Source organism: Ochotona princeps, chromosome 19, assembly GCF_030435755.1.
Source record: "Ochotona princeps isolate mOchPri1 chromosome 19, mOchPri1.hap1, whole genome shotgun sequence".
Taxonomy (NCBI): Eukaryota; Metazoa; Chordata; class Mammalia; order Lagomorpha; family Ochotonidae; genus Ochotona; species Ochotona princeps.
Window position 1 is genome coordinate 35,344,961 of NC_080850.1, and position 21,774 is coordinate 35,366,734.

The 21,774-nt window shown below is 52.9% G+C and overlaps 1 protein-coding gene across 6 annotated transcripts in view; it reads right to left on the reverse strand.

The window, feature by feature from the left end:
* Window positions 1–21,774, reverse strand: part of JADE2 (jade family PHD finger 2) — a 77,713-nt gene that overhangs the window by 35,026 nt on the left and 20,913 nt on the right. Inside the window, exon 1 of one of the 6 annotated variants that reach the window (XM_058677837.1) lies at window positions 5,589–5,668. The exons of 1 other annotated variant lie outside the window; for it this stretch is intronic. Coding sequence is in view for 2 of the 5 variants with exons in the window: in XM_058677833.1 (XP_058533816.1) it covers window positions 3,988–4,121 (134 nt within the window). In the remaining 3 variants the exon portion in view is untranslated. Of the gene's footprint in view, window positions 1–3,703; window positions 3,783–3,987; window positions 4,454–5,588; window positions 5,669–21,774 lie in introns of those variants that run through there. 4 more of the 6 variants (XM_058677833.1, XM_058677835.1, XM_058677836.1 and 1 more) reach the window with 4 other exon arrangements.

Here is a 21,774-nt window from a genome sequence, read left to right on the forward strand (position 1 = left end):
CAATAATTGGATTTACAAAAAAGGAAAAAAAAAAAGATTTGGTGCACATCGACTTGTGAGCCACCACTGGGCATCCTCAGGCCTGTTGCTTGGAGCTGAACTCCTCCAAAATCCATCATGGCCCACCTATCACTTGACCCAACACCCCTAGAACATGCTTCCCACTCCGGCCCTCCAAATCTACAAGGGCATTTGGGGAGAATAAAGGGGACTTCGTTTACTCAGCCCATTCTTCACTTGACTGGGGGAGTTGGGGAGTGGGAGAGTTGGGTAAAGGATGGATATAAAAGCTCAATCCTTCTCCGCCAGGCAGAACCCTTTGGAGAAAGGAGCTGGTTCTCTGGCTCAGCCAGAAGGGCTAAGCTGCGTCAGAGGCTATTGCCAGGTCATTAATAGTAATGGCAAGGGTGGCCAGTACTAACCAAAAGCTGATTGGACATGCTTGGCTTTGGACTTTGTCTTTTTCAATGCAGCAAAGAAAGTGAGGCATTAGGCCATCACCACAGCTGGTAAGTACACAGGTAGAATTCAACCCTGGGCTGTCTACCATAAAGAGCTAAAGCTCCCCAATGTGCAGGTAGATGTTTCAGATTCCCACAGCTTGTCCAGGAGGAAGCCCCCAGGACCAATCTCATTGGGTTCCTAAGCTTTCAGCTGAGACCTGCAGTAACAAGCCTTGCAAGCCAACACAGCAGTCAGGGACAGCTAAGGGCCCCCACCTCCGTCTCTGAGCCAGCTTCCCTCCAGAGCCCATCTGTAGAGGTCCTCACAGAGCTGGAACAAACCTGGCCTTGGAGCCTGTTGCCTGGGCCTAGAGCATAAGACAAGTACATCTATGACTTCTGGAACAAAGTACCTGTTGCAGTTCAAGGACTTGAGACTCACTGTCAGAGGCCAAGCTGCACCAGGGAACAGCCAGCCCCCTTCCCCAGCAAGGGACAGCTAAGTGGTGGAGACTTGTGACAGCCTTTTGGATCTGTGCTACAGGCTGTTTGGCCCAGTAACTGAGGGAAAGCAAAGGCGTGTTGGACGGGAAAACACTGTGGAAACTCTGGCTGCATCCCGAGCCCAAACAAATCTGTCCTTAAACACTTCACCTCCAGAAGTGCCCAAGAGATCCTGGGCCAAACAGTCTCAAACCCAGTGTTTGCCAGTAGTCCTGCCACCCAGGCCAGAACCTGCTTCCCTCCGCAAGGCATCTGTTGTGGAACCAAATGCGTCTCTCACTCCCGGCAGCAGCCAGCGGCCAGTGGCGGCACTTGGGACAAGCAGGAGGGCTCCACATCAAACATGCCTTTCTTCCCCGACCATGCAAACTTTCTCAATAAATTATTTGCCCTCTTCGGATCAAAGCCTGTTTTTGCAGCCTGTGACCTAAAAAGCAAATAGCATCTCTTAAACATGAAAGCTTTCCTCTCTGCCCGGGTTAGGTTATTACTCACCCCGCCCCCTCCCCAACCTCCGGGCCAGTTATTCTGTTGTTATTTTCCTCTTCTGCCCTGTTAGAACACCCTGCGAGTCCCAACTGGCTAGAGGGTGATGGGAGTCATCATCCATAGACCACCAGGGGAATGGGGGCATTAAGGTGAGAAAAGAAGTGGCAGTACTGGAGCAGCCAGCACCCCAGGAACCACAGTCAGACCTGACTGGCAGCTCCTTGCTGGAAGCCTTACTGGGAATCCCACAAAGTGAATGGAGGGACTAGATGCCACTCTGGCATTTAGGTCCCAGCACTCAGTTTCAACGTTAAGGGGTGTGTGTCAGGGGAAGGTTCCTCCACCAGGACCCCTCAGGTTCCAGGAAGACAAGGGAACAGATCCCACAAAGTCCCACTCCAGCCCCTCCTGCAGGGCTCAGTGTACCAACAATGACCTTCAGATGACCCCTCCCTCGATCTCCCACTCCCTACAAACTGCTCTGGCACAAAACTTTGTGTCTTGGAACCGCGCTGGTGAGCGTGGGCTGTCAGGTGCAGGGGTGAGGTGTAGGCATCTGCAGCGACCCGGGAGGGAGGGGGTCCGACTGCAGTGGGCCCCCTCCCAGTAAAGGAACCGGCGCCGCCCCTCCCCCGCCCACAGCCCCCTGGCATGTAGCCTGCAGGCAGGCTGGTTTAAAAAAAAAAGGTGCCCCGGCAGTGACTACCGAGATCCTAAGGGGCTTATGCGCCTCCAGCCTGCCCCTGGAGGCGGACCGTGGGACTGCAGGCCGGAGGCGCGCCGGCGTGATTCCGACCGCCGGAGCCGGGAGGAGGAGCCGGAGGTGGCCGCGGGGGTCTCCGGCCCAGGCAAAGGAAGAGCTAGATGCGGTTTGGGCCGGGGCCAGCGCTGGAAGGTGGGTGGGTTGAAAGCCCGGGGAGGAGCAGGAGCCAGGGAGACAAGGCCTGGGGCGACTGAGCCCTCAGGGAAGTGGTTGGTGGGGTGCGGTGGCCTATGTGTAGTAGGGGGACAGGATTGGGTAGGGGGGCTGGGCCTCTGGAAGCGAGAGCTTCCCTTTCTCACTGACCGCCTAATGCTATGGCCGAGCAGGCTCGAATCACAGGACGGACCCACAGGATGGAAGAGCGGTATCTCAGGACCCCACGGCAGGGCGGGAAGGTATCTTGGGGAACCTCAAGTCTGCACCCCGGGTGGGAAGGAGGAGGCAAGCGGGAGACGCTCCACAGGCACAGGCGAGTGGGTGGGAAGGAGGGAGGGAGAAAGGAAGGAGGTGAAGCCGGGAAGATGCCACTGCCGGGGGCGGGGCGCGGCCCGGGATCCGGTTGAGGGACTGCAGCATTGCTTAATGGGGGCGGGGGCTACGGTGTCACTCACGGGGTAGTAGGGGGGAGTGGGTCAGGTGTACAAGTCTCGGGCAGGATTTACCACTTGCCTGCATCTTCCCGGTACCAGCCAGAGCGCAAGGGCGGAAGCGGAGGGCCAGGGAAGAGGGTGGGGGTCGGGGTGGCTGCGTAGCCATCCCCAGAGCGGGACTTGAACCAGCAGAGTTGGGAGAAGGTAAACAAGGGCCACGCCCCCTGCCGTCGCCCCGCGGGCGCGCACCCGCGCTCTGGACGCTGCCGGTACATTTCCACTCTCCCAGTGCCTCTCCCCGCCGGATTCCCCCGCGGGCCCAAAATGGGGCGGTTGAGAGACCCCCGTTCTGCAACCTTGGCGACAGAGCTGCGCAGCCTTCTCACTCACCTGTAAAGGGTATCCCCCGCCCCTCCAAAAAAAAAAAAAAAAAAGCCAACTGTGTCTTCATTTGTGCAGCGCCTCCGAACCCCAGAGTCGAGCATGCTGCCCCCGCGTGCAGCGCCCGCGTGCAACCAGCCCAGGGGAGAGGGGCCGAGAGGGTGGAGGTGGTGGTCCCCCCATCCCCGCTCCCAGGTGTTGAGACTGGACCGGCTGCACGTGAGCCTAGCGTGGGGTCATGTGCACCAGCTCAGCCTCTGGTTCGGAGCCCGGTCGTGCTGCGTATCAACAAAATGAAACTCGGGGCAACCAGGAGGGCAGACAGCTTGGGGTTCTACAAGACCCTCACCCACGGCCACTCGACCTCCCTTCCCCGTGCCCTTCTCGCGCCAGTAGCCGCCCCCCCGCCCGGCCGGAGCCCAGCGAGACAAGTTAACAGCCCTAGCGCGCCCCCGCCCGCCAGCCCATGCCCCCCACGCCGGGCCCGGGGGCTCTTTGCCGCAGTCATTAATAAAAGAGGTCGCCAGGCTCACCCTTCCAAAAGTTGTGGTTGCATGCGCCTTCTCGGCCTCCTCGCACCGCACTCTTTTAAAACAGGACTGACCAACATGCGCAATCTCTCTCCCCTATGCTGTGAATCGCTCCCCCCCCCCCCGCGCTGGCTTCCTAGAACAGGCAGCCAGGAGAGAGAGGGAGCGAGCAAGCGAGCGAGCAAGAGAGGAGAGGGAGCAAGGAGGTCTGATAGATGTGTTGCAAAAACACAAAATAACGACGTGAAGATGCGCAGGGCCCATCCGCTAGGGGGGTTGGATCTTACCTTGCTCCACGGTGGCCACCCGAGGGGCGCTGCCCCCGGCTACGTGCAGCGGCGGGGGAACTGGTGCGGGAAGGATGCTCCCCAAACCAGGAGCTCCTGGGGCCAGCGCGAGAGGGCGGGGGGCGCGCATCCATCCGGGGTCGGTCGTGGCGAGGGAGGCGGCCGGGCCCGCGGTATCCCGGCCCTGTTGCCCCTGCCGGGGACTAGTAGCCCGCCGGTGCCCCTAGGAATGGGCACAAAGTAACTCCATGGACGCTACTCACCCTACCTCTTAAAAAAAATAGGCTCCAACTGCGATGGCCGCGGTCGGCACCATTCACCAACCCCCCTGTGTGTTTCTGTTTCTTTTTAAACCAAGACTTCCTTGTGATCTCTTTAGAAAAAAAAAATGTGTTGGGGTGGGGGTGGGGTGGGGGCGGGCTGGAGGCGCAAGAGAGGGGGAGTAGCCACTTTTTTCTTATTCACTCGGATCTCCGCTTCCAACACCCCCCATCGCAGGCGCGCCCCCCCACCGTCTCCTCCCCCCCACCCAGTTGCTGGGCCTCCAGGCGGGTTCAGGTAGCGTGGTGGGGGCCCTGAGGCGGGGAGGAGGGAAGGGGCGGGCACCCGCCAGGCCCCCCACTGGCCGGCTGCACCCCCAGCCCGGGCTCTCCGTGGACTCCCGGGCGCCCCCAGCCCGCCCTGTCCCCAGGGCCAGGCCCCAGCGGCTGCTGCGCCCGTGCAAGTCCCATCAGGTCTGCTCACACTTCGCACACTCACGCGCGTTCCCCGCCCCTCCACTCTCTCGCTCACACTTTCTGTTCACACCCCGCCCCCTTCGCAACCCAGACCCGGGCAGCGCCCCCCGCAACACGAGGAAAAAAAAAAGCAAGCTTATACTTAAAAAATCTTTTGGCGCCATATTAATGACGTACTTAAAATTTGCCATTTCTCCCTGCGTCAAAAAGACGTTTCTTTGCAAATAACAGCCTGGAGGCGACACTCGCGGACAGAACGCGGTTTGCACAGTACCCCGCCCCTCAGGGGCTCTGGTGTTGGGAGACCCTAGCCCTTGACCCGGTTTCGGAATCGCTGGTTTTAAAATGTGAATCGCAGAAATCGCTTGGCGTTTTTTGCAGCGCCAGAAGTGAACAGAAAGTGCTGGCAAGGCGCAGAGGGTAGGGGCGCACAAGAGTCTGGGGGAGGGGGCGAGGCCCTCCGCCCCCCTCCACACGAAATGGAAATGAATGGTGGGGGGAGGGAGACTTGAAATTGTGAGCAACATTCAGGGGAGAGGGGCGGTCCATGCAGAGGGTCCCTCTCGGGCTTGTCGCCCCCTCCCCCTTCTCGGGTGCCTCCTGGCGCCCGGCTCGCTCCGCATTTCCGGGGGGTGGGGAACGCGGTGTTGGCTGGGTGGCTGGGTGGCTGCTCCTCTGAACCCTACAGGAGTTTCCCCAGGGGCAAAGCCCCCTCCCTGCTCGTTCCTGCCATTCCTCCCACAAACGGTTAACAACCGAGGGGGCAACTTCCACTAGCTGGCTCTGGGGCAAGGAACCGAGTGCCCCTCTCCCCACCCTGGACCGCCTCGCCCCTCCTCCTCCGGCTCCACTTCCCGACTTGACCTTGTGGTGCACAAACAGTGCGCTCGGATCCTCGCAGTTTCTGGAAGAGGAGCCTCTGCTCGCCAGGCGGGCTGCTCGCTGGCTTTTGGGCTGCTTCCCGGAGCCCGTGGGGCCACACCCACCCAGCCCGCTGCGCCCGTGGTGCTCACCTTTCTCTCGAGGAAGGAGAAGGGCTGGCCTCCTGGGTGGGGAGGGGCAGGGGGGGACAAACTTTTGGCTCCTCCGAATGCCCGAGGCTAGGGAATCTAGGGTCTGGCCTTGGAGTGGAGGCTGCTGGGGGCAACCAGGAAGCTGTCCAAGCATCTTTGCCAACTCCCCCCCCCCCCCCCCCCGCTTGGCTGGCCCTCAAAGGTGAGCCAATAATTCCCTTCACTCACCTTCGACTCTGGCGGCACGTGGGTGAGTTGTGCACCGGACTGGGAGCTGCCCCCCCCAAGACTGAAGGCTGTTTATTCTTCTTCCTCATGCCCCCCAGCCCCTTCCTTGGAAAGATAAATATTCAATTTACGTAAGATGACATTTATGTGACAATTAAGAAGATTCCCCAATGGAATGTTGTGAACACATTTGCTTATAGGAGAAATAAATCTAATAATAAACAAACTCATAATAACAGCACAAATCCTCTGACAGGGTGATTGTCTGCACAACAAAGAGGGGATGATGGATGCTGAAATAAGCACTTTTTACAACAGCAAAGAAATGGGAACCCAAAGAGACTGCCTTGGGCTTCATTCACAAAGTCTGGAGAAGTTGGGGCACTGGGTATCACTCTTAGTTAGACCTGGCTCTGGCTCTCTGTGGCCAGCGAGTAAGATCCTCACAGACCAGGCTCAGTGCCTGGGACAGGTGTTGCAGGCTGGGTATGGGTAGCACTACAGTTTGCTACCTGGATTCTAACCCCAACTTTGCAGCTGGGAAGCTGTGGGGTGTCAGACTGCTGACTTCCTCTCTCCAGTCTATCCTCTTCTGTAGGATGAAGGATGGGTTAGAGGGTTCCTGAGGTCATAGATGTGTGTCTGCATGTGCACACGTGTGCACACACACACATAAACATGTCCAGATGCATGTTGACCATGCAAAGCCAAGCCTGCCCCAGGTTGGGAAGGGGGCGGTACACCATGAGCTTCAGTACTGCCCAGTGCCTGCTGGTTTGATTTTCAGTTCTGAGGGGTGACAGCACTCTGCAAAAGTTCTCAGTGGGAGGAAACCGAGTTCAAGTGGACTTGATGGTCAAGGTACAGTCTCAGCCATACGGGTAGAGTACACGTGGCAGTGGCATTGTCAGAGGCGCAATTTAAGAGAGCGGTTCTGATTGGGTCTAATGGCAGCGTGTTTACATAGAGAAGGGGGCAAGACAAACTCCTCCTAATAACTGGCAGGGCTCCATCAATGGGAATGGGAAAAAGCCTTGGCAAGCAGCTAGGAAAGGACCAGAGAGACATGAGAGGAAGGCGTGCTCATTTTAAGATTGGCTTTTGGCTTCAGCCTGGCCTAGTCCTGAGTTGCTGGCACATGGGGAGTGAACTGGAGGATGGCAGACGGGTCTCTCTGCCTTTCAAACAAAAACAGACATGCACAGTTTTAACAGTACTTTTTCTTTGTCATTTCATCCTCATTTTACCAATAGTCACACTGTAAGTAAGTGCAGGCAGAGCTGGCCACTAGGTGCATCTGACCTTCAGACCTCTCTGCTCTCCATGTGACCACTGGCTTGACCGCAGCTGGAAGAACTGGTTGCTGTCACTTTGCCTCTGAGCTGGCTTCCTGCTTTGGGGTGAGAGCCAATCCCCCTCTCCAGAATCCCAGGGATTGCCTCTTGCCATAGCAATCCTTGAATTTCCAGAGCTCTCTGCTACAGTTTAAGGTTAACCTTGGGAATGTTAGCAGAATGATAACAATAAATCTAATTATAACTCCTTAATCTTTATTAGAGGTCTCACCAATTATTCATTAACTTTTCACAGGAAAAAAAGAATCAGAAGACACAGTAGAGTGCTTGGAGGAGGAGCCACTCAGGCTGTTCTCCACAAGTGTCTGTTGGCTGTCTCGTGTCTACAGGGCACCACTGTCAGTGCTGAAGACAGAACACAAAATAGAGAAAAATGCCAGTCCTTGGGGAACTTACTTTTTAGTGGGAGGAGATGACAGATTTTTAAAAGGTAAAATAAAGATACGTATGCAGGTGATTCATTGCTATGGAGAAAAACTTAACATGGGTAGTAAGCAGTATGGAGGTGTGATCTGAAAAAAGGCACAGGGCTGGGAAAATGGCTGTCGAGGGAAAGGAAGATCCAGAGAGCCTGCAGAAGCTCCTAGAAACTGTGCCTTAGGGAACACCACGTGCAGATTTCAGAAAGTATTGTGTCCACATAGACATTTTAAAATTTTGTTTTCCAGAAATCTCTCAAATTTGTAGGTCACAGGCGTCGTTCTCCCTTGGCCTGTGTGAAGAATTCTGGAGGTCCTGATACCATAGATGAGAAAAGAATTGTACCTTTTTCCTAATTTAAACTGAGCATGTTCTTTCCTTATGAATACAGATAACAAATCAGTGGTGCTGCCATCACCCGTGATATGGTTGCTAGTAGAAATCAGATATTTTATATCACTTCAAAGTTTATGCAGATATCTTAAGATACCATGATATTCATCACTACTTCAAAATTATGCTACTACTACTTATAGTTTGATGAATTTATAAGGCATGTATATTAGCTACTTCACAATTTTAAGGTATTTTGAGAGTCAGCTTGTTTTTTTTCAGGCCTCATGGAATTTCTCTTACGAACTTAAAGGTATTACACTCAGGAGTCCATAGGTGGCCCAAAGCTGTCCTTGGTATACAGGAGAGATGAAGGATCACAGTCCACAGACCTCATGAAGTAGGCAGGCTCTGAGGCAGGAGTGTGTGAAAGTAGGAGCCTGTCCTTGGTACCCTGCACCCGCATGAGAGACCTGGAAGAAGCTCCTGGCTCCTGGCTTCAGACTGGCTCAGCTCTGGCCATTGTAGCTGCTTGGGGAGTGAATCATCACATGGAAGATCTTCCTCTTTGTCTCTCCTCCTCTATGTATATAAGACTTTGCAATAAAAATAAATAAATCTTAAGAAGAAGAAGAAGAAAGCAGGAGCTTGTGAAAGGCTTTGTAGGACATCATTAGGGATTTTGTTGGAGTGACATGGAGGGTTTGGAACACAAGAGTGGATTAGTACAGGTCACTTGGCCAGTGTCACTGAAAACAAAGGGGGCAAGGCTGAGGCTGGACCATGAAAATAACAAACCAGGTGACAGGGCACACGGATTGGAACCACAGTGGCAGCAGTGGAAATGATAGGTTCTGTGTCTAAATTTGTGTCTATCGGGAGGGTAGCTCTGACAGAATTGGCGGGAGGATGGGGGAAAGTGGAATGTTGAGGTAACTACAGGTTTTACGCTTAGGCATTAACAGGGTTGAGGGAAGTGGAAAGAGGAGGTTTGGGGAAAGAGAAGTAGCCCAGCACTGGACATGTTAAACTTGAGATGCTGGTTAGACGTTCAAGTGCAACTGTCTACAGACAGGCAGACATGGTATCCTCAACTGAGGGGCAAGGTCCAGATTAAAGATGCTTGAGAGTGATTAGGATAAGGGTGGTCTTTAAAGCTGTGGGGTTATTTGGGACCATCAAAGCAGTGAGCATAGACAGGGAAAGGATTCAAGGATAGCACTGCCCGACCCTGCAAGAGTGCTGGAAAACAAAGAGAAACCATTAGACATTTAAGAAGAAGCATCAGGAGAGAGAGGAATGTCCTCAGGAGGATGGGCAGGCATCCTTGTGTCCAAAGCTACTGAGGGGTCAGGTGAGCTGAAGACTGAGCACTGATCACCGGGTTCTGCACTGGTGGCTTGATGAAAGTGATGTCAACTGAAAGAGTTCAAAAGAAGCTGGCAAAGTTTATGGCTGTCAAAGCCTTTTCTGAGATGCCACCTGCAAAATGAGATGTCCTGTGTATATGTTTATCTGTGAATGTGCATGGAGATGGATAATCCCAAGGCTGTAAAGCTTCAGTTCAGACAACTTCCTTTGAGGTTCTCTTATGAGGTAGGCATGGTCATGGCTGCTGCAAGTGCTAATAAATAAAACACAGACGGACTTCCCAGAGTTTTGAGACGTGCAAACTGATGACATGTCAGATACATACAAAACAATACATATGGCTTAAGTACACAGCCAACCTGAGTTTCCAGTGTAGTAGGATACTTGGTGAAAAGTATAGATTCTACAGTCAGGCAGTCCTGGGTGTGAGTCCTGTTGCACTTTGTACAAGCCACCTGGCCTCCCTATGCCCTGCCTTACTCCTTCTGTGTACTAGGGATGCAATTATCTCACACTTTGAGTCTATCTAGGACGGGTGGTAACAAACAACAAAGCAGATTTCTGGGATTTAACCTCAAAGATTCTGGGGCAGGGCCCAGGGAGTGGCACTTTCAACAAGCACCTGGTCATACCTAATGCCCTTGACCAAGAGCCACACTTTGTACAACACTGAGAGCATGTGGACATGGTTCCAAGAACTGGCCTGGCACTCAGTCATGGCTCATTAGTCAATGCTGTTCTCACTGGGAACAAACTAACTTGCAATTTATCTCTGGAGGCAGAGGTTCAACATACCTTAAGCACCCTAAATTGAGAAAACAGCACAAGCTTTGTTCACATTCATGCATTGAATAGTTATTGAGTGCCTGCTATGTTCCAGGCAATAGTCAGTGACTAGAGATAGAGAAAACACCTGATGCAATTATCTGAGTCATCGAAGTAGCTAGAAGCCCCAGATAGAGCTGGCTGTGCTCCCTAGCAGCCCGCCTCTGTACTGAGGAGGAAGTCTTCATTTGGGTTCCAGTCCACTGCTTAGGACACTGTTATTCCAGTGACAACACACACCCAGATCACCCAGGATCCAGTTCAAGAGCACAGTCTGATTCATTATGTCTTGGGTGGGGCCTGAGAGTCTGCATGTCTAGCAAGTTGCTGGAGGCTGCTGCTGGTGCACAGATCACACTTGAAGTAGCTGAGTGCAGGGATGAGGAGAGTTGAGTCAGAGCCTGCCCTAGTTGAAGGGTTCCCAGAGAATCCCTGAGAATCCTGGAGGGAAGACATGGAGTTTGGGAAGACTTGTTGATGGCACAGATGCAAGTAAGGAATGCCCACACTTCCATCTGTCTCCTGTGTTTCTGGGATCTAGCCTTTACCCTTCCTTTCACCCATGGTCAGAGGCATGAAGTAGCTTCCTTTGAAAGAGGAAGAACATTCATCCTGTTGGTCATGCCATAAGTATTTCCTGAGTGCCCGCTCTGTGGCAGGCCCCGCAAAACACATAACTTGGCATTCAGGAGCCTATTGGGTTCCTGGCAGAAACTGCAGCTACCCAGGGCTGTGCTGGTGGCTGAGGACTGCTTTGGCATAGTCTAGATTTGGCTCTTACAGGGTGGACAAGCATGCCTGGGAGTGGCATTTCTGTGGAGCTCCAGCCAACCAGTTCAGAGCTGGGACTTGTCAGTCCCAGGAGATGTCTAGAAAACGTGCCAGCCAGGCCACCTGTCCCTTCTCAGACTCTCAGAACCTGCCCAGAGGCCAGAAGTGGCAGAAGGCAGTGACTCTCCCTGAGGTGTCCAAGTGCTTCCCTGAAAGCTGGCCAGCAGCCAGGAACTCCAGCTGTCAGAGTTCAAATGTGAGACGACCTGCTTTAAACTATCTGGCCTGGCCCCATCCTGGAACCACCAAGAACCAAAGGCATGAGCTGTCAGTGAAGCTGAGCAGCATAAACAAAGCCCTTTGCCTTCCTCAGGGTTCCCAACAACACAAAGCACATCTCTCTCCACGTGATAGTCCTCCTACGTATTTACTAACAAGCTTGCAGCCACGGTGGAGGGGAGCACATGCACTCGAAAACACCTACACAGACAAGACTCAGTGCTGGGACAGAGCCAGCTCCTTAAGTATATGCATGATGATTGGTCAAGGTCAAACAAACCCACAGAGAGGCCTGGGCCTTGGAATGGCCAAGAAGATTTCCTGAGACAGACCTGGAGATGGATGGACATGCAGAGGGTGACTCAGAGGACACAAGGGAGGAAGGATGCTGCAGACACGGGTGTCTGCCTGGCCTTCAGCTATAAGTGATGTAGAGGGCAAGATGCCAACCCCTAGGGGCTCCTGCTGTGGAGGAAACTGATGTGCATTCACAAAAGTCTTTGGGGGAGTTGCTGGAGGGAAGCAGGGAACCTCCAGTTGCCCCAAGTTTGAAGAAAGGTATGAGCAAGTGCAATTCTATTCCCAGGAATCTCCCCCAAGGAGATTTCCCCCATGATGTGGGCACAAAGCCTGTGGTTTTGTCTTTTTTTATACATAAAAAGAAAAGATTTATTCATTTGAAAATCAGTTACAGAGAAAAAGGAAGAGACTGAGAGAGGGGTCCTCTTCAAATGGCTCCAACAGCTGGGGCTGAGCCAGGTCAAAACCTGGAGCCAAAAGCTTCCTCTGGGTCCCCCAAAGGAGTGCAAAGGCATATTAGCAGGGAACTGGATAGGAAATGGAGCAGCAGGAACTTGAACCAGTCCCCATATGGGATGTCAGTGTTGCAGGTGATAGCCTAACCTGCTATACCCCAAGGCCAACCAGACATAGCCTGTTTAAGAACAGTCAGTTTGTGTCCTGACTGCTCCACTTCCCAGTCCAGTTTCCTGCTTATGACTTAGGCAAGCAGCAGAGGATGACTCAAGTCCTTGGGCCTTGAACCCATGTGGGAGATCCAAAAGGAACTTCTGACTCTCAGCTTCAAACCTGCCCAGCTTTAGCATTTCAGCCATTTGAGTAGACCAGCAGAAAGAATATTTCCATATATATATATATATATATAAACTCTTTCAAATAAAATAAATCTTAAAAAAAAAAAGCAGTCATATGGTCTCCATCATGGTGTAGCAAGTCAAGCTACCAAATCACCACTTGTGATACCATCTGCTCTGCTTCCATTCCAATGCCCTACAAATGCACCTTGGAGAGTAGCAGAGGATAGCCCAAATGCTCAGGCCATGTGGCAGACCCAGATGGAATTCCAGGCTCCTGGTTTCGGCCTGGCCTAGCCCCAACTATTACAGCCATTCTGGGAGCAAACCAACAGATGGAAGATATCTCTTTCTGAAACTCTGCCTTTTGAATAAACAAAATCTTTATTTAAAAAAAAAGCGGGAAGGAGACACAGAATAGTCATGATGGGGTTGTTCGTGACCATGAGAAGCTAGAAGCAGCTTTAATATACATCACTGAAGGTTGGATGAAGTACGGTACAGTATAAAGTAAATGAAGTAGCCACAGAGGTCATATCACAAGACTTATGTGGCTGGCACGGCAAGAGGCCCCAAGAAAGGTATGATGGAGCCAGCACATTTCAGGTGGTGTGCACAGTCTGAGTTTGTTCCTGGTACACAAGGAGAAGCCACATTTTCAATCTGCACGCAGAGACAAAGGAAGTTTGCAAAGTGAGACCCCAGGCCCAGAATGGCTGCTGCCCATATTGGGGTATGGTGAAAATGACTGGAATCGAGGTGTTACCTGCTGCTCAGCAGCCCAGGGAAGGGGGTGGGGAGCATGAGCAGCCTGGGAAAGCTCCCTTTTCTGTTTGCTCCAGAGCTGCCTCTTGTGTGGGTCAAGACCACTCTGGATCTCTAGGATGCTTCAGCTGTCCGAATCTCAGATCCTATGGGCAGTCTAGAGCCTTCTCAGGGAGGCTTCACTTAACTTTGGCCTGCCCAGGCTTAGGAGGGTCAGGCTTGGCATGAGCAGTCTGGCCTTCAGCTCCCTCCTCCAGTGTTGGGAGTCTTGCTTCTTCCAACATCATGCTGGGCCAGCCTGGCTGCTGAGGCTGTGAAGGTGGAGAGGATTTGCTTTCTGATGGGTTCTGTATAGTTAACAAGATTCCATGGACTGGAGCCTCTGGGTTGATCACCAGTGAGCCGAGTAGATAGACACTGCTGAAGGCCAGGGCTTGGGCTGTGGACCTGGACCTGTGAGGAATGTTGGTATGAGATGTGCTCAAAGGCAGGACTGTGCTGCACATACTTGCCCTGGCTGCTATGGGCCCAACCCTGGACTAGCTTCAGGCTACAGGAATGAGTTAGATGAGGTCTCTGCCCTGGGGATACCACAAGATGGGGGAGGAGGAGGAGGTGCTTGGATTTGAACAGGATCAAGGTTCAATATGTGTTCAGAAGCAGCTGGCCTTGACATGCCTCACACTGGTCAAGGCTTCACTAATAGAGTCCTGGCCTTGACCAGCCTCCTGCAACTGAGCAGCACTCCAGCATGCAAGGCAGTTGCTCAGGAAGCCTCCTTTTTGCACTGGTGAGCAAGCTGTCCCTACTTCAGGACCTTTACAGGGAAGACTGGTGGGGTGGCTCCAGGTATGGTGGCTGTTGGACCTGCTAGACCAGCATCTCCAACAGATGGTAAGCTGTCTTCAAACATGCCAGCTCTGGGGGCCCGGCGGCGTGGCCTAGCGGCTAAAGTCCTCGCCTTGAACATGCCGGGATCCCATATGGGCGTCAGTTCTAATCCCAGCAGCCCCACTTCCCATCCAGCTCCCTGCTTGTTGCCTGGGAAAACAGTTGAGAACAGCCCAAAGCCTTGGGACCCTGCACCCACGTGGGAGACCTGGAAGAGGTTCCTGGTTCCCGGCATCGGATCGGCACAGCACCAGCCGCTGCGGTCACTTGGAGAGTGAATCATCAGACTGGAGATCTTTCTCTCTGTCTCTCCTCCTCTCTGTATATCTGACTTTGTAATAAAAATAAATAAATCTTTAAAGAAAAAAACATGCCAGTTCTGTAGCTTGCACATGAACTGGACTGTGGGCACTGAGGAGTGGACACAAGAAACCTTTGTGGAGCTGACCCACCTTGGGACCAGCTCTTGCTGCTTATCTACCTTACCTAGTCCTTCCAACAGTTCTCCACAGAGCAAGGAGACCTCCCGGTTGTCCTGGCACCTAGGTTGGTAGGAGGGGCCAATGCCTGATGGAGATGAGGGGTCGGGGGTAATGAGAGCATCTGCCCCAGATATTCAAGTCCCCATACTCTCTGAGGCCCAACTGCTCCTTAAAGCTTAGGGCAAGGCCAGTGGCTCCTGGGTGTCCCCGGTTCTGGCCGGCCAAGCTGGGAGGCCCCATTCTTGCTGCAGAAGAACTCAGAGTCTGGGGGGAGGTAACAGTGCGAGGCTTGAAACAAGATGAAGTAGGAGACATGAGTTAGTGCTCAAATAGCCCTATGTGTGAGTGGGAGGGCGGAGTCAGGAAGGAACTGCCACTGCGGAGGCAGAAGGGAGAGAGGGAGTGTGTGTATGTGTGTGTGTGTGTGTATTGCATCTGCATGAATCCACCTGAGGCCATACCTCTGGAGTCCCCATCTTTGGCACTATTTGCACAGACAAGCTAAAAATAATTTCCACTCAACTTGAGGATTTTCTGTTTGATGTACAAGGTGCTGGCCTGGCAGACACATTCTTCTGCCCACATTTTATCTAAGATCAACATCGAGTTAAAATGAGCCTGCATTATTTATGCATACACAAGATGGCTGGGAGCACAATGCACACTGGAGCTGCCAGGATTTGGCTAAAAGTTCTTACAAAAAATTCATATGGATGACAAAATCAGACTAGGCGAGAATGGGGGTGGGCATGGGTGGGGACAAGAGGATGAAAAAAAAAACTCGGTAGGGCCACTGGGGGTGTTAGCAGCCCCTGTTTCACTCACACCTGACTGTCCCTCAACAGGTACTAATGACATCTGTTTGTGCACATTGAGAGACAGAAAACCCATCATGTAGGACACAAGTGCAAATGAAGCCTGGAATTAAGAGTTAACTCATTAGATAGAGGGTTAGGGCAGTTATGATTCTGAGAGTTCCAAATCTACTAAGGGATGAGAGGTTGGCAAATAACGTGTTGATACTTGATAAAGGGATAGGAAGAGAGATAAACTGTGGTCATGTGACAGGCTCATAGAGCCTTGGTTGGATGCAAAGAGCTAGGGAGACAGGTAACAGTAATGTGGTAACAGAGCAAATGATACAGACAAAAGGGCTAAGCCTCCATTTGGGATGCTCACATCATGCATGGAGTGCCTGGTTCTGGTTGCAGCTACTCTGCTTCTGATCCAGCTTCCTGGTAATGAGCCTGAAAACACAGCAAATGAAGGCTCAGATGCTTAGCTCTGCACCACTTACACAGAAGACCTAGATGGAGTTCCTGGCTTCAGCTTTAGTTTGGCCCAGCCCTGGCTGTGGTGGGCATTTCAGGAGTGAACTAGCAAATAAAAGGGTCTCTCTTTCCACTCTGCCCTCTATGTAACTCTGCCTCTCAAACAAAACTTCACAAAAGAATAAAATGCCAGAAGACAAAAGGAGAGAGAAGTGATGCTATAACAACTACTCTTTTTTTTTTAAGATTTATTTTTTATTTTTCATTAGAAAGTCAGATATAGAGAGGAGGAGAGACAGAGAGGAAGATCTTCCATCTGATGATTCATTCCCCAAGTGACTGCAATGGCCGGAGCTGTGCCAATCCGAAGCCAGGAGCCCAGAGCCTCATGGGTGCAGGGTCCCAAGGTTTTGGACTGTCCACAATTGCCCTCCCAGGCCACAAGCAGGAAGCTGGATGGGAAGCAGGTCGCCAGGATTAGAACCAGTTCTCTTATAGGATCCCGGCAAGGTGAGGACTTTAGCCATTAGGCTACCACACCAAGCCTTAGAGTAACTTAGAGTAACTACTACCTGCAAAAATATCCACATATCTTGGCACCTGTAACTAGCTACCTTAGCTTTCCTGGTAAAGTACTTGACAGATGTGGATGAGTTAAGGAGCTTGTGAAGGGGAGAGCAGGCAGGCTTGCCCATGACTTACTGCTGGCCTCTCTTCCCCTGAGTCCCAATCTCCCCGGCATTATCCTCCAACCTTGATGGCACTAACATCATTCCTACCTCATGTCCTTTATACCTCTTGCTTCTGTCCTTCTTTGTCACCCAGTTCCAGCAAGAGCTGCCACGCTGCTTCCAAATTTTTGTCCTAATGCCTGGAGTACATGCTGTTCCCAGGGACTGGACTGGGGCAACGGGGCATCCAAGTTCCTAGCCTGTGCTGGCTGGCGCTATCCCCAGCCCTGAGTCCCGCCCAAGGTTGCGGGATGGAGCAGTTTGCATGAGTCATTGGGCCACAGACACAGTCCTCTTGTTGGAGGGACCTGAGAGGTTATGTTGTGGCTGGCTCCAAGGGCCAATGGCCCCATTGAAAAGGCGGGTCAGGAATTTCCCCAAGTTCACCACATTCATACCAGACCAGGAAGGCAGAGAAGCTGGGGACAGTCTGTGCACACGAGGACCACATGCTCCACCCAGCATGTCACAGGTTCACTGCCCCCGACCACCCTGCCTTCCACCTCTTGTTTAGGGGGCATACACAGTGTGCCTGACCCAAAGCTGCCCTGCCTTGGAGGCACTTCCTCACTAACCATGGAGAAAGATTAAATCTATCAAATGAAGTCTCAGAGCCAGGTGCACAGAACTAGCGATGGGACCTGTAGACAGTGAGAGGACCTGCTAGAGAGACAGGGCCAGTTTATCCTGGCTTGCAGGACTGGCCTCACTGCTGTGATCAAGCACCAGGGACTGGATGGCTTATAGCAGTGAGGAGTCCAAAATCAAGGTGCTGACAGGGCCATGTCCCCTCCTGCAGCTTCTGGCAGTCTCCGGGTGTTCCTCAGCTCTTGGCAGCACTGTCCTCTCCCTGCCTCCCCCTCCGCGAAGCAGGTGTGTTCCCTCCTACGGCTGTGTTCTGGGAGCCTGAGTGCCCAGAGACATCTCGCTCAAGTGCTACAGGAGACTTGTCCCCTGGAATAGGGGAGGATGGAGAAGCTGGGGCTCCTCCACAGAACTCTGGCCAGAGGAGGTAGCAGGCTGCAGGATGCGTGGACCCGGAGGCCACCCTGCTAGCCTGCTCTGCCTAGGCAGATGCAGGGCACCAGGGCCCAACTTCGGCTCAGCTTCTTCCTTTCTCCCTCCCACTTGCCCTGGTCCTGCCCTTCCAGGCTAGAGTTCTGCCCTCATGCTCTTCCAGCTGCTGGCTATTAGTGTTCTTTGGACCAGGCAGGCACTGCGGCCTCTGGGCCCCACATTCAGGCTGGCATTCGCAGGGAGAGGGCCACGACTGTCCCTCCCCGTGGACAGGTAGGTGCAGTTTCACAGAGTTCTCTACCTCCCATTCCCTCCCTACCTGTCCCCAGTGCATGAATGTAGACCTGACCCCTCACAGGTACTTAAGCCTACCCTTACCTTTAACTGGGCATGGCCAGTGCCTGCATAACAGACAGGGACCAAAGATGTCTTGAATTAAGACTTTGTGGAGAGGGCCCAGGGTGGTGGCCTAATGGCTAAAGTCCTCGCCTTGAATGTGCCAGGACCCATTATGTGTACTGCTTCTAATCCCAGCAGTTACCCCACTTCCCATCCAGTTCCCCTGCTTGTGGCCTGGAAAAGCAGTTGAGGACAGCCCAAAGCCTTGGAACCCTGCACCCACACGGGAAACCCGGAAGAGGCTCCTGGCTCTTGGCTTCAGATTGGCACAATATCAGCTGTTGCGGCCACTTGGGGAGTGAGTTAGCAGATGGAAGAACTTTCTCTCTGTCTCTCCTCCTCTATATGTATCTGACTTTCCGATAAAAATAAAGTAAATCTTAAAAAAAAAAAAAAGACATGGAGAACTTTCTGGTGGCCCTGAGGGGGAGGGCATAAAAATTTGGGGGGGATGGGGCAGGGAGTTAGCTAAGGTTGGTTTTAGATACACTGCTTGCAGGAGAGAAGCCATCTTTTTTCCAAGACTGCCTGCCGGCTATGATGCTAAGGTAGCAGGTCAGAGACCAACAATGCCATGGGGAGCATACTCCACCAGTGGTCCATTTCTCTGCCAGGAGAGGTCAAGTCCAGTGGTGCCCTTACTGGCCACTGGCTGATGGGGGAATAAGGAGACCATGCAGAGCACAGCCTGGGGCACAGGCTGGAGCTCGTGGGCCACAGCTGTGCCCTGAGTGCAGCTGCCAGGCTGAGTACGGAAGGAGCCAGAGACAGCTATGGGTACCCATGAGGCAAGGCAACCTGTCTGTGTCCAGGAAGTGAATGCTACACCTGCTGCCCTCGCCTCACACCAGTCTCCAGAGACTCCCCTGAAGAGTCCAAGCAGTACAGTCCCCAGACCCAGTAGTAGTGGATTCCACAGAAAGTCTGTGGGATCCCTTGTGCCGCTCTGAGTTGGGAGAACACTGTCTCCCTCAACCATCCCTGAAACTTCCCCAGGAAGCTTGCTTTCAGCCCTCAGGGCTACAGTCTGACACAAGGGTTGATGCCAGATTTATCATTCCTGGTAGCTATGGGACCTAGGGCAGGGTCTTTAATCTCCCTGGGCCTTACTCAACTGATGTATAAAATGGACATTATGTTAATCCCTACCTCAAAGAGCCTCACCAAGGGACATCATGTCCTCTGACCCTGCAGACCCAGTCTTGCCCCTTCCTAAGAGCCCCCACAACTGGCATGGAGCCAGCTAGTCAAGTCCAGGAGAGCAGAAGGCAAAGCAATGTGATTCTGAGAATCTCGCCTCCTCCAGAGCCCGGGGGCCTACACGCTGGGCATCATTCACGCTTTCAGGCCTGGGGAGGTCAGGACTCAACATTTTTTTCTTTTTTTTTTAAGATTAATTAATGTGGGCCCGGCGGCGTGGCCTAGCGGCTAAAGTCCTCGCCTTGAAAGCCCCGGGATCCCATATGGGCGCCGGTTCTAATCCCGGCAGCTCCACTTCCCATCCAGCTCCCTGCTTGTGGCCTGGGAAAGCAGTTGAGGACGGCCCAAAGCTTTGGGACCCTGCACCCACGTGGAGACCCGGAAGAGGTTCCTGGTTCCCGGCATCGGATCGGCGCATCAGCCCGTTGCGGCTCACTTGGGGAGTGAAACATAGGATGGAAGATCTTCCTCTCTGTCTCTCCTCCTCTCTGTATATCCGGCTTTCCAATAATAATAAACCTTTAAAAAAAAAGATTAATTAATGTATTTATATTGGAAAGGTAGATATACAGAGAATAGAGACAGAAAGGAAGATCTTCCAACCACTGACTCACTCCCCAGGTGGCCGCAACAGCCAGTGCTGCATCAATCCGAAGCCAGGAGCCCAGAGCCTCTCCCAGGTCTCCTATGTGGGGGCAGGGTCCCAAGGTTTTGGGCTGTCCTTGATGCTTTTCCAGACCACAAGCAGGGAACTACATGGGAAGCAGGGCAGCCAGACATGAACTGGTACCCATATGGGATCCTGGAGCGTGCAGGGCAAGGACTTTAGCCACTAGGTTACCACGCTGGGCGCAGGATTCAGCATTTCTGCAGTGGAAGCCAAGGCCAAGGCCCAGGGAGGGTGAGGGCAAGAGTACAGCTGGGGCCATGCAACCGAGCACAGGACAGGGTGGCTGGTGGCCAAGTCACTGTGCCAGCCAGCTTGCCTTCTGTTTCTCCAGAAGCCTCATAAGAAGCTGCTTGGAACTCTTCCTGGGCAGGAAGAGTGCGGTGCAGAGCCTGTGCTCTGGGCCAGGAGCCCTGAGCTCCTGGGGCAGGCCTACAGGCCATCACTGGGAGAGAGGTTATCAGAGCTAGTGATTCAACTTCCTGCCTTTTCAGAGTGCCCAGACCACAGAGGTTTTCTTCCTCAGAGGAGGAGGGAGCACCTCCCTTCAGAGGGCCAAGGACGAGGCCCTACCACAAACCAAGAGGACTGGGCAGTGCACAGGCACCAGGCCACGCCAGGACCCTGGCTCCCTGAGCCTGTCCCTCTGTATGAATGGTGACCATTTAGGGTAGTCAACTGTGCCCGGTTGCCTGGAACTGTTTGGTTTTAATACACACACACACACACACACACACACACTCGCTCTCTCTTTTTCTCTCTGTCCTGAATTTTAGGAACTTCTCAAGCCTAGACAAACCAGAACCATTGGTAAATTCCATTGCCACTCCTATGAAACTCCAAGACTTACTGCCTTAGTGACTGTGAGGAGCCTGGGCCCCAAGACAGTACATTCTAAAACAGGGGGACTGGCAAGCAATGGCCTCAGGGCCAGAGCTGGCCCACTGCCTGTCTCTGTACAGCTCTTGAGCTAAGAATAGTTTTTACATTTTTAATGGTTGCAAACAAAATTAAAGCAAACTAATACTTCATGACATGTTAAAAATGATCTGAAATTCAAATTGTAGTATGCATAAGTAAGGGGTTTGCCCGCAGCTTGTCTCTGGCTGTGTTGATACCACACGGCCTTTGGTTGCAAAGGCAAAGAGATTCATGCTCTGACCCTCATGGTGGCCAACCCCTGCTGTTTGGGCAGACCAGACAGTGATGGATGAGAAGCAGAGCTTGCAGAAGAACCCAGAGCCATGTGAGGAGAGAAAGGATGTGAGGCAGGCACCAACTTCCCCCCAAGACTTGGTGCACCCATCTGTACAGTGGGGTGAAGGCAGAGAGAGTGGGCTTTGTTCTAACACCCCAGCCACAAGGGAGAGATGTGGCTGTAACCTACACCAGGCAGAGAGGTTCCTGCATCCTACAGCATGGGGGCTGGGTCAGCCCCAATCCTATCCCTGGCTTGGAACCTCCTCAATATCCAGACTTTGACAACAGTCAGGATGCACCCACTATGCATGAGGCATGTCAGACTCCCACTGCCTAATGAATCCCTGTTTTCCCTTTATCCAGATATTGGGGCTGGGGAGTTCTCTCCTCTGACAGAAAGAATGGGGGGGCTATTAGCCTCCATCCCCCACCCTGTGTCACCAAAAACTCCCTTAGGGATGGGCCATGTCCTAAGTGTTGCTGAGCTGTCAGCAGGGAATGGATAATCCACAAGGAGCCAAACAGGGTAAAAAGACCAAGGACAGTGGGACCCTGTATCCCAGCCCCACAGGAGGAGGATCTCCCCCTGTCCCTGGAAGGTGAAATAATGTGTTTCCTGGGCACATGAGGTTAATGAGCAGCCATCTTCTGGTCTACACAGGCAAGGCTGGAGGCAGGCCTCCTGGGAGAGTCACCCGCCAAGACGCCTCCCTCTTCTCCTGTGTCCCCACAGCTCTG